The sequence below is a fragment of the Phodopus roborovskii genome, unplaced genomic scaffold, assembly GCF_943737965.1.
Source record: "Phodopus roborovskii unplaced genomic scaffold, PHOROB, whole genome shotgun sequence".
NCBI classification, from domain to species: Eukaryota; Metazoa; Chordata; class Mammalia; order Rodentia; family Cricetidae; genus Phodopus; species Phodopus roborovskii.
In genome coordinates, this window is record NW_026126410.1 from 40,763,210 (window position 1) to 40,776,310 (window position 13,101).

General features: G+C 40.0%; 1 protein-coding gene across 1 annotated transcript in view; it reads left to right on the forward strand.

The window, feature by feature from the left end:
* Sema5a (semaphorin 5A) overlaps positions 1 to 13,101 on the forward strand; it is a 415,024-nt gene that overhangs the window by 193,674 nt on the left and 208,249 nt on the right. The window contains exon 4 of the mRNA XM_051182617.1: positions 6,405 to 6,504. Within this exon, the coding sequence (XP_051038574.1) occupies positions 6,405 to 6,504 (100 nt within the window). The remainder of the gene's footprint in view (positions 1 to 6,404; positions 6,505 to 13,101) is intronic.

The following is a 13,101-nucleotide window of genomic DNA, read 5'->3' on the forward strand; positions in this document are numbered from 1 at the left end:
AACTTTAAAGAGTATTAACTAAATTCAAGGTAAGGTCATTTTTTTTTTACACCTTAGGAAAAGGTGAGTAAAAGAAACACTTTCCGGAAACACTCCACCCTGCACGAGAGCCAAGAGCCAGCAAGACAGCATCTGATTAACACACACATTCATACACATATCAGTACTCCATGGTTGACTGCCACACATACCTTCATACACACCCATATACACCCACCCACCCACATCCGCTTGTCATGGTTGATGCCACACACAGTTCCATACACACTCACACATCTGTACTTTGTAGTTAAGTGCATAGATCTTTACCTATTTGACCCCAATTGTTCAATCCCTGTCTTCTCATTGTGCAATCTTTTTCCTCACAGTAAAGCAGATCTGTACATGGTTGGCATTTTCATCCTTAATTCTTATAAAAGACATTTGGATTCTGAAACTTGGCTAGTGGACATGGTATATGGTGTGTGTGTGTGTGTGTGTGTGTGTGTGTGTGTGTGTGTGTGTGTATACCTATGTGTGAATGAGTCTGTGCACATGTGTTCTATGACATTTATGTAGACATCAGTGGCCAACCTTGGTGGCATTCTCTGCCTTCCACATCATTTAATCAAGAGTGAGGTACAGACCTTGGTGTGGTCTTCTCCTTCCATATTATTTGAGAAAGTGTCTCCTGTGTTTAGCACTACATGTAGGGCAAGCTGGCCTATAAACAGCAGATGCTCTGTCTCTACCTCATACCTTCCTGTAGGAGTGTTGGCATTGTAGATGCATGCCCTGATGTGTAGGAATTTTCATGTGTATTCTGGGAGTCAGAAGAATGCAGATTGTCAGAATTGCACTTCCATCTCCCCAGCTCTGGGACTGTCTTCCCTCAGATCCCAATTGATAGACAGATCATTATTAATATTAACAATAGCAAGAGCAGTAGATGTTGTGTACAGGCTGAGGGAATATTGGCTTTGTGAGCACAGCTCTCTCAGGTTGCATTTCATTGTTCTGCAGTCAGCAGTTGAGAACCAAGCAGGTATTGATTTTTCTTAACAATGTATCAATAGGAATAAATTTACTTTTGGAATGCAGAGGTTGCTGGTTTTCCTTTTGTTTTGCAACTTTGGAAATGCACTGCTGAATCTTTATGTCTATTGAGTTATCATAATACAACTCCATGCCTAGTTGAGTTTCTGTATCATTGGCTTTTGATCTGAGAAGGACCTTCCCCCTCACCATGATTCAATTTTCTCACATATGATGAAGAGAAATGTGGAGACTCCGATGTGTGAGATGCTTGTATCTGAACGTAGAACAAACCGTCTTGTTTATATTATGTATCAGCTCATTTGGAGCCAATGGTTCTGCTGTGTATTTTCTATGCACAGCTTCAACAGCAGATTGTTCGCCATGTAGCTTTGTGAGACATAGAAGCAGTAGGTTTTGCTTTGTGCTTCAACTTCTTTGCTGTACATCGCTTTCTTTCCGTGACTTTGGGAATATTTCCTTACCATATCCAGTCCTCACTAACTGTATACTGTGATTCTGGTTTCAGTGTGGATTCAAATCCCCAACCAAGAGTGAAAGAATGTGGGATAAAATTGGAACTGCAACATGCCAGTCCTTATCCACCCTCATCCACTTTGACAAAGCAAGTCCAGTTGGGTTGTTAAGAATTACTGCAGTCTACAGCCCACCCACTCTGGCTTTACTATCTCCCTTAAAAACAGGATCTCCTTGTGGCAATATTTTTAGATATCAGCTTAAGGCATTATTACCTGGACTATCTCTAGAATGTTTTTGCTTGAGATAAGAGCTCTTCCAATTATCTCTCCTGTATAAGGAAGGGATGCTGACTTGCATATATCTAGCCAGCATACACTTTAAAGTTCCCAGTTTTTTGTTTTTTTGGTTTTTTTTTGACCAAATTTATTAGCCATCACTCACGTGATGATTTTGATTTCTTAAAAATACAAGCCACATATCTCTTAAAAGCAAAATTTGTATACTTTTGGTAAAAATATTGGCAAAATACAATGTGTGAGTTCATGTCTTAAAAATTCAAAAGTTAACACACATGACTTCATGGCAGAAAATCATTACATGTGTCATCATGCTTATGCAAAGGTTGAATCTTCCAGGGTGCTCATCAAGTGTCATAAAAGATACACCAGGTATTTGGTTGGAATTTTCAAGCTTTGTGTCACTTAACTTCCCAGCAGTGGTCTTGTTAGCTGTGTGTTAGCTGTTGCTTTTAAGATCCCTTCCATCATTTGTATCTTTTAGCAATATCTTAGGAGGAATAAGGAAAAGCATACTTTTGCAGTAGTGAGCATAGTAATGTTGTTGGACTTACATCCCCTCAATGCATGGAGTGCTGTGGGCTGTTCCTTCGGTCTACTGTCTCCTTCACCTTTCTTGACCAACTACAGAGATTGTTTTTTCTACCAACTATCGCATTTATAGAGTGTCCTCTCTTGCCTCTTCCTAACTTGTACTTGCCTAGCTAGACCGTGTCTGTTAATTTTATGAATTTTGGAAGGCAATATTGACTTACTGCTCCTATTGACATCTGTTATCATGGAGGTAAATGACATGTTTTTTTTGATAGTAGATCACAGGGTCTTTCTTACTTATCTTAGATAAGCTAATTACCTATGTCCCATATCAATACATTCATGTGTATATATACATGTGAATATATGTATTTGTGTGTATATGAATATGTGTATGTTTCTATGTGTATTTGTTTGTCACACATGTATCTGATTTGCTGATACTATGTACATTGCTCTAACAAAATTTAATCTGTGTTCTTAGTGATCTCTGAAACTCATTTCTTATAATGATACTGTTTCAGTCTTACTACTTAGATTGTCATGATAATTACAATCTCAGACTGCATTGGAAAGCTTTCCCTTTTTGTCTGAAATAACTTACGAAATGCTTACATTGAATATTCCTTATGGATTTGACCAAAATACACACAAATCTAATCTTGTCATTTCTCTACCATGCCATATGTTGGAGTTCATTATGCAATTAGCTTGTGTGCTTTTAATAGAGAAATAGTGAAACCAAACGAGCTTGAATACATTTCTTAATGAGTTGTGTATGTTGAAGGGTGGTCATTTGATTATACTGGGGACTTTGAAGGGCAAAGGGGATGACATACAAAATGGAATAAAGAAATATAAAGAGATGGGACTTTGTGAAAATGAGAGCCCTGGTCTTCAGGAAGGGGTGGAGAACCCTGAGAAGTTGTGGTTTGTGCATGCGGGGTTTAGTTGGATAGTTTGGTCTAGCTTCAGTAACAAGTAAGGGTGTATGATATGCAAAGTTGAGGCAGACTAACATTGATGAGGGATGCAACAGATAATCAAAGTGAAGAAATTGTACAGTCTGGTTAAGTTTTGAGTGACTGTTGTCCCCATAAAAGTACGTAGGTTTTTGGGGGAGCTTTTGAATTTCAATCAACAAAATGAAACAGCACTGATCTCTATACTGTTAACTCATCTCCTTTTCCTTACTCTCCTTCTTTTTACTTCTTGGGGTGTTTTCAGAAGCACCTTTGTTTTGTTATTGTTGCTTTTCCTTGGAATAGAAGCCTAGAGCTGAAGTGTTTCTTTTCATTCGGCTCCTGTTGCCTCCACTAACGAATCTATGCTGAACAGGCTAGTGGAGTATTTTCTGATATTGGTGATAGTTTTTTCTGCTCTTACATGCCTTGCATTTCTCCACCAGCAAGCAAGGTTAGCCTTGTCTCTGTGATTTTTCCCTCGTGAATTTGGGACAGGACCTGAGTTCTCAGCTCTGGAGCCTGCAAGCTGTGATGAATGAAGTAAGATGCACTCCATATAGCCTGGAGTCCAGATCGGGACTCTTTGTGGTCTCTCTTCTAAATGGTGATACCTTTGAGTTTAAGCATCATGTCAGCTCTTCTGGTCTGACTTACGTAAGAATAGCCCTGCAATCCACCCACCACCTCTCTGCCTTAGTAGGTGACATTCTTTTGGTTGTACTTAAATCTATTATCTTTCAGTAAATCAAGTCATGCCCTCTGATCTTCGACTCCTTGGTTCAACCTGAAAATGTTTGTTTTCGTTAATTCCCCTACTCTTGGTCTCACTGTAAATCACCAGTCTGATTAACACCATCCCAACACCTCTTATATCTCTGTTTCCATGTCCTCTGCCTGCATTCTGTGATATTTGGTATTTTTAATATCTGGTATTCTTACTCTCATTCTCTACACACTCCACAGCATCTTCTCTGACAATAGCTCATTGCCATTCCCAGGGTCTTTGATTCAGCAAGTTAAGTGTGCTCCTTAAAACTTGTAAATACTTTCTTGTTACATCTGCTATGAAGCCCGGATGTCACAGACCATACCTGAATTCCCCTATGGTTTATATGAATGAGTATGCTTCTCGGTTTCCAGTCCAGCGTTTTTAAAGCTGCTGTTACTTTTTCTTTAGTTCTTCCTTCTTAATTCACTGACTCTGGAAAGAAATTATTTATTCCTAACTTTTAATGTTACACCTGGCTTGGTAGCCACCACAATCAAGGCACCACTCCTATGCTGTAGACACCAGAACTTCGGTCTTCATCTACCATCACGTCAAAGTATTGTCATTGTAAGGATGACTGTGTGAGATACAGAGGGGAAACTGTGGTCTTCATGTTGGAATAAGGATGACTAGATGAGGTAGGGCCAGAGGGAAACCACAGTTCTCATGTTAGCATAAAAATGATTAGATGATGAGCTGGAGAGATATGGCTCAGTGGTTAAGAGCACTGATTGATCTTCCAGAGGACCTGGGTTCAATTCCCAGAACTCACATGGCAGCTCACAACTGTCTCCAGTTCCAGGAGACACTGTTACAGACATATATGCAGCAAAGTATCAATTCGCACAAAATAAAACAAAATTACATACTCAAAACAAAACCAAAGTATTTTTGTTAAGTGTGATCTCATATGATGTTAGTTCAGAGGGACACTGTGGTCTTCATGTTAACCCCTGTGATACTGGATGACTTTTCCCTTCCATTATTCCCAGCAGTATCTCCTCTCTGTAGTTGTGTAATTCCTTTAGCCCGATAGACACATATGAATTATATTTATGTTTATAGAGACATTAGCACTATTGTCCTAATGGCATTATAATTTCTTAGAAGGATCATTTACTACTAACATATTATGACACCAATGTCTTGTATATACATAGCTATAAATGAGTAGTTGTTTTAATTGACTTATAGTAAACATGAAAAGGAAATGTGTGTACAATGCCAAGAGGAAACCAGGAAAGGGTATATATTAAAATTTCAAGACAGCTCTGCATATAAGTTTAGACCTGATTTTCTTTAAAAGGAAAATAACTTCAAATTATATCAATTCCCCAGTAACTGATAATGAAGATATTTTGCTTTCCACGCATGAGGTTATGTCTGCTGCATGTGTGATATGACAAGAGTTTTCTGCACTATATCTGTTTTTATCTTAAGTGTCTGTTCAAAGAGATGCTTGCCTTTCTTTAAACCAATGACAGCATTGGTTTGACAGTTAGCGTATGCCCGTTTAGTCAGTATATTACTCAAATGCTAAAGCAAAGAAAAAGAACATCTGATTATATGGTTGGTTGCCAAGGAAGAGGAGAAGGTATCCTGAAACTGGCAAGCAATGCACTGCTTGTTTCTTCAGTGCCAGGGATGAGGCATGGTTCAGAAGCAGCGTTACATCCCTCCTCACACACTGTCATTTCATCACTATAGGCGCTGAGAAGTTAACTTCTAAGAAGAGTTAACAGTGCTTGAAAAAAAAGAGCCTTGTCCCTTAGAGTGGCTATTTCCTGATTTCTCTTAGAAACAATGCCAATGAGCCTTATGAGTAGCTGCAAATTTCTCATCCACAAAGGACCAATTTGTTTAACATGGGGCCAAAATAGAAATCTACTTGGCCCAGAATGGAAATACCCATTTGAAAGAGGAAGGGGTTCCTGTGCTTTGTCCTTGCTTCTGAGTTTTGTGGGGCTGGCCAGAGTGCAGTTCTAGGTTCTGGAGTCTTGAGAAATGGTCTTCATCATTCCCTATTCCTTGGATGGGTCCTGTGCAGTGTGAATACTTCTTCTGCAGCCAAAAGCAAAATGCCCATCTGGCTCATAACTCATAGCCAAGCCCTGATGTCTGCATTACTCTTCATTGAGTGTCCGGCAGCCTTCTGTGTTTTTCAGAGTTAATGTATGGATTATGTGAAATCTTGGTAAAAAAAAGCATGCAATGGCAGCTAATGATTGCTACAGGAGACCCCCAAGCCCTTGTTGCTCTGTTTGTGACCTGATCTGCCCTCTCTGTCATCCTAGAGAAAGATCATTCGATTTTACAATTTGTATTTGTTTCTTTTTTCATGTTTAGAAATCGGCCCCTGGTTACGGGAGTTCAGAGCAGAGAACGCTGTGGATTTCTCACGGTTAACATTTGACCCAGGACAGAAAGAACTTGTCGTAGGATCGAGGTGAGAGATGCTGTGTTTTGCCCCCAAGAGATACTTTCTGACTTCGTTGCGTATCTGTGCCGTGACACCGTGGTTTCTTGCCTGAAATCAATGTGCACTGAATAATACGATTTCATCTAAGAATGAAGTGTTATGTGCATGCCATGTGGTTCATCCTCAGAAAGGGAGGGGCGGGCTCCTCGCTGCAAGCTTGGGTCACCCCCTCCCTGCTGCAGAAAGTCTTCAGACCTGAATTAATGGAATTGTTCAGAGCATAATCCCCGAGGAGAGTTCTTTCAGGGTTCTATTCTTATGTTAGAGATGAGAAAAGTGAATAAACATGGAGGCTGATGGTAAATAAACTTGTCCAGAAGCATAGACCCTGAGAAAGATGGCCCCAGTTTCAAAGCCAGACATTTTGATCCAAGAAAACATGTTCTTAACTTCTATGGGTTTTTCAGTGGAGTTTGAGAGACCATAAGCCTCTATGTGTTTGTGCCTCTACACACCCATCATTACCTGTGTGTGTATTCATGTGTATTTGCATGCATGCGTGTGCATACATGTATGCGTGTGCCTGTGTGACTCTGAATAGTCCATTGCTTGGAAGCTGAGAGTTCAAAGGAAATATCACCATGTCTCTCCTGAGGGTGATCAGACTCCTGTGTGTAGTCAACACCTGTGTGCATCTGAGAAACACAAAGATATCAGATCTTCCAACGTGCTTAATTTAAAACTTGATGTGACCCTTTATGCATGTGGGGAAATTTTGGGAAAACAGAATTAGAATGACCTCAGGTTTATTCCAGATAGTTCCATTTGGACTGAGCATGAGAAGGTGCCAGGCTGCACACCTCAGGGCTTGCCTTTGACTATGATGCAATGGCAAGGGGCCATTTCCTCAAAAGCAGGAGCATGGCCCTAGCTAGTCTTCATCCCTCCTTCAAACCTTTTAAAAAAGGTTTCCCATTAGCTTGACTCAAGATCTCCACCATCTCTGGAGGACTGCGGCATTTTGGCGTTTGGCCAAGAAACCAGCATCTCCTAAGAGATGTGAGAAGACGCGAAGTAAACTGAAGATGGTACAGGCTGTCTTCTGTGCCTACTCTGGGTGCAGTGGTAGCTAGATCTCATGGTCTATGGAAAACTGTACTTAAGTGTCCCTGTCTGAGCAGGGTACTGGTATTCATAACATTGCTTTCCAAGTCCAGTTCCTCTGGAAGAAAATGGACCTGAGTCACCTGGTGGGCTGTGTAAGGTGGTATCTAGAATGGTCACAGACAGAATGTGATATGCTCAGTAACACCTGAATTCCAGAGAAGCAAAACTTGGTGCTTTATATAGTATGTATGCTTTGCTAGCCTGGAGTATCTAGGGACACGGCAGTATCTTGTATTCTAGAACAATGTTTAACATTGTGGGTACTTGATTAACAAGGAAGGAAGAAGTGGACTGGGCTTCCCAAGCTGTGACCCAGAGCCTGCTTCTTAGATAACTTTTCTTATTTTTAAAGTCGATATAATAGTTTTCACCCCTCCAGCTGTTGTGAGGATTAATGAAATAGTCCATGACAAACTGTTGCCTCAGTAACAAGCTGCCAGCAAACCCACAATGTGAGGAAGCCGTGTACTTTTCAGATGGATCCATGCTCATGCACATACACAGGTCAGGCAGGTAAGGAAGAGGGCAGGAATTGCATCTAGGAAATTTGGTGGGATTACGCTCAGCATATTTGAGAGGGAGTCTGACCCCTTATAAAACTTTAAAAATAGCCCAGCCCTCGGGTTCTTTCTGGAAAGGCATGACCTAGCAAGACAAATTTGGATAACATGTGCGTGTTTTTCAGAAACCAGTAATGGTTTAAAAATATGAGTTGTGGAAAAATAGAACAGGTCTATATTTTGTTCATTGTTTGCACTCGATATCATGAAACCATTTCTGGGCCAGTTTCCCTTTCTATCAGGGATGCTTCATGTCCCCCAGAGTGAAGTCAGTTAAAAATCCTTAGGACTCTTTGGTAACGAGAGTTTTTGGTGCAGCAACAGAAAAAAATACCTCTTCAGGTTATTTGTGCTTCTGTAGCACAGAAGGGGCTTTGAATCGAGATCTGTGCAATTTCTAGAAGGGTTCATTCCTTTACCATATCAAAGGTATATGGCGACTAACTACTTTCACATGAATTTAAACATATTGGTGTTCAAATCCTGCTTTGCTCCCGCTTCTTGAAAATGTAATAATGTTCACATTTGCAGCCATAACACTTGGCCATCTTCCTTTAAAGGGAATGTGGGAAACAAAGTAAGACAGAAGGGAATCAGCACTCCTAGAGACAGCCACCATTCACCTCTCAGTTACATGTTTGTGGTATTTGACTCCCATGTATTTCCATTCTTGGGATAAAATGTTTCAAGTGACTGTATACTTCTTGCCACAATGCCTACCTAAATCAATTGCATGGTATGGAGGAAGAAAAGAAAATCAAAGCAAAAGAATATGTGATTGCTTAGGGTTTTGTGTGGGTAATTGTGAAAAAGAATGACAGTAGCAATACTTTGGAAGCTACAATCCTCAGTTTGCTGTGGATGTAATTGCAGCGACAGATGTGAGAGAGGGAGATAGCATTTTTATTTTGCAAATGAGTCCTTGTGCCTCAGATTCAATCTAAGAGGTGGCGAGTGATGGTCCCTTGTCACAGGGATCTGTGCTGTACGTTGAATTTGAACGACGATTGCAAATGACAGCTAGCTTGGTACACGCAGCGTGATGTGTGGAACCAGTCATTTGCAAGTGAGCTACATTTAATAATACAAAATGCTGGCCCTTGTCATGAAAGAGTGCCTCATTAATGTGCCCAAAGTGTCTTTGCCAAAGTACAACAGGGAAGAAATTGAGGTTCCCTTTGTGGCTATTTGGACATTTGACTTCAAAGTGGCTTTCTAAATGAAATCACAGTTCAGTATGTATCCAGATGTTATTGCTTTAAATTGCTTGTTTCCTGTGCTGTCAATTATTTACTTTCCATATTTAATTTCTGACTGTCTTAGTCTTCCTGAACAGTTTTCTATGTGCATATTTGTAGCCTGTGGTGTTTTACTCAGAAAAGACCCTGTTACTACTCACAAGCCAACTTATAGTCTAGATGACTCAACCATATATATATATATATGTATATATATATATGTATGTATGTATGTATGTATGTATGTATGTATTTGATCGTGATTTAACTATAGAATTTAATGATTTATTTTTGTGGAAATATCTGGTTTTAATTTTATCAGAAATCTTGCACAACATGGTAACACCAAGTATATAGATGCTGGGTATGTGTGAGTCTCCTTAAACACAGGACCAGCTAATAGTGCCACAGCCTACAGTGCTGGCCTCCAAGCAGGTCTTCCCAGAGCTGTGCACCTGGACTGATGTAGCAACCCATTACTGCTGCATATTTTGGACACTTGCTTTATCATTCCAGCCACTGCATCATCATTCTGACCAGCAAACATTTTTCAGTATAACAGATGATATGTCTATATATTCCTGCACAGAAAACAGTGTAGATTAAAAACCAGCCTAGCTTTTTGTTTTGTTTCATTTTTTTTTATAAGAAAACTAAATAGTTATTAATTTGGTTTAAAAAACAAGTGCTTCCAACACAGGGCTCAGTTTTCTTCACAAATCACAATGAGCAGAATTGTTGAATAATTTCAGTGTATTTTTAAACATTTCCTTATGTTTAACTCTCTAAACCTGAGAATTAAAACCAGGAAAGAGTTACACACTTTCCTTGCTGCTGACAATCTTAAAGGCATGGGAACTCACAGATTCCTGCCCTGGGCATCACAGCCCACCAATTTAGTTCTTCCCTGTATGTGGCTGGGGAGGCAAGAAAGGGCAGTTTTATAAGTTGTTCTTTGAAGCAAGGAAGCAATGTATATAGTTGGTTGAACTGCATGTTCCTAGACAGTGACTACCTTGTAATTCCTACCAGGCTGAGTAGTTTCTTTGGTGGTTTTCCTTCAGTTGGTTCTGACTTGTTTGCATAGGAAGCCAGGACTCTGGAGTTGAGTATCCCTAATGACCTCACAGTGAATTGTTTGGAGAGAGCACCTGTTCTCTTAAAACTGTGCTAAATAAGAAGACAGGCTTGTGTTGAATTAAGATGAGTTTTTTTCCCCTCACAAAACAAATGTTCCATTACTTCTAATCAAGGTGATGAAGGTGTGTGTGTGTGTGTGTGTGTGTGTGTGTGTGTGTGTGTGTGTGTGTGTGTGCGTGGGTGGGGGGGGAGAGGTGAGTATTTTAGATTCAGAGAAACTTTACTTTTACAAAATTGCCATCTAATGCCATTCTCCACTTTTCCGGTAGCGATGATCCCTGATTGCTTTGAAATTTTACACAATATTTAACCTGCTAGAAGCACCATATCATTAACAGAAAACCTAGAAATACTTATAGATCAATAGCTCAGCTTCCAGCAGCCAAATCTCTTCCTGCTTTTGAAGGATATATTCTAGTCAGGCTTCTGAAATTGAAGGTAACATGTGCCAAGGGGATGGAATCAGTGGTTGGGTATGAATCCAAGAAGCAGTGGTGCCACCATGCATGGAAGCCCAAGGGAGGAGACGACCGTAAGGATGCTGTGTTACATTAACTATGACTTAGGAGAAGCAGTTGGAGATGGAAAGAGAGACAGTGCTGCTCATTCCTACCCCTTTTTTGTTATATGACCCCACCTGAACCTTTACTTTTGGACTTACATTTTTTCCTATCTTTTCCCTCCCTCTTTGGAGCTGGTGTTATGTGCATTGGTGCTTAAGCTGCTTTGCTTCATTAACATAGTTTAAGACGAGCCATCATTTAATTCTTAACGTTAAAATAATAAAGGGTCTGTCCCTGCTTGGCTGCACACAGGTGCTTCAGTGCACCAAGGTCTGAAGCCTTCTATCTGGGCAACATTAGTGACATGCAGTCGTCTAAATGACATCTCATGTACACTTGTCTAGAGAGTAGACTATTTGGATCACTACCAGTTCTCTTAGTCTTTGGTTACATTTTCCTGTCGAGGGTTTAGGACCATGCAGGTGGTCAAAATTGATTTATTTTTGTACTGTTGAGGCCAGTAGAGTATTTAGTTTTCATGGTGACTTGAGTTTGAGATAAGTGGGATAATTAATTCTTTGTACTAGGGACCTAACTCTGGGTTATTGAGCCAATAGTTACCACACAGGCGTCCCTTCCCCCTGCAGCTTCTTACTCCAAGATGGGACTGAAAGAAAGAGTCATGGTCTTGACGAATTTAAGGATCATTTTGCCTTCCATACTGCATACCTACCATCACTCTTGAGCTTCCAACTGCTTCACATTTTAAAAACTTCACATCTATTTGGGCATCTTGTGAAATAGCACAGTGTCAAACAGTGCGCTGATGGGATACTTACAGCCTTGCCAATGAAAATGCGCTGTTGCCACTGCAGATCTTAACCTGGGTCCAGGCCAGGGGAGGTTTCTGTTAACTTTAGCTTCTCAGACCAACTCCTATTGTGACTGGTTATATGAAATCATTTTGTCCTCAAATTGTTCCACGGGCAACCTCAGTCCTAACTTTTGTTAAACAGCAAACGTCTTGAGTCCATTGTTAGTATGTTTTCTATGTATGCGTTGGCATTTCAGTCTTCATTTTTCTTAGTGCATTGTCCATGTCGTCTTCTCTCTCTCACTGTCTTCTCAGTTACAAGAAAACTTCTGCCTTAATGCACTAAGTAAGAATTTAGACATTTTTCTTTGCCTTTGTAGTCCTATTCATCAGAGGCCAATCCAGTTATTCTGGAAAAACGTCATCTTAAAACACCTGTGTCTTTCATAATTAATGGAGGTCACAGTTATACTTTATGGTGTCTCCAGATGAAATGAGTTGTTCAGTTAATAGGCTCCTGAAGGCTCAACCTTTTCTTAAACACCCTCTGAATTGCAGTACTTTACATGACGACATCATTCAACTTCATTTGTTGGGGTTTGCACTGTTCCCTCAGAGAATGGATTGTTGTGTTTTGTGATTTGTTGCTAATGTTCCACTCAGGGATGAGATGTGAACAAGTGATGAGTTCTTCAGTCCTAGAGTCAATAAGATAAAACTTGAGTAGAGACAGAGTAAACCTATTTGGACATCTAGTGGGGAAAGGATTGGCAGGCTTTCGCTTTGTCCTTTGGCATCTGTCAAAGGCAATGACTTTGTGATTTGAATTAGTCATCTGCATCTGTGGACTCCTCTGATAACATTACTCATAAACTGATCTGGTTTATTGCATTGCAATGTGCAATATCTAATTTTACTCTAAGACCTTGGGAACAAATATCTTATTTTACTCCAGAAATACCAAGGAGATACAAATCCACACTTTTATCTAGTTTATCCATAATATCAAAACCAAGTTTACCACTTAGCAAACTGCAGCTTCTTGTTTCTATAATGAGAAGAAAATAGAGAAATAGGACAGTTCCCTTAAACTGTATTTTCATGCACAGAACAGCCTAACATCTTAATCTTTTGCACCAATGCCAGTCTCCTTGAAGAATGACCATGGTCTTCATTACTGCCCGTTTACATCTAGAGGTGTT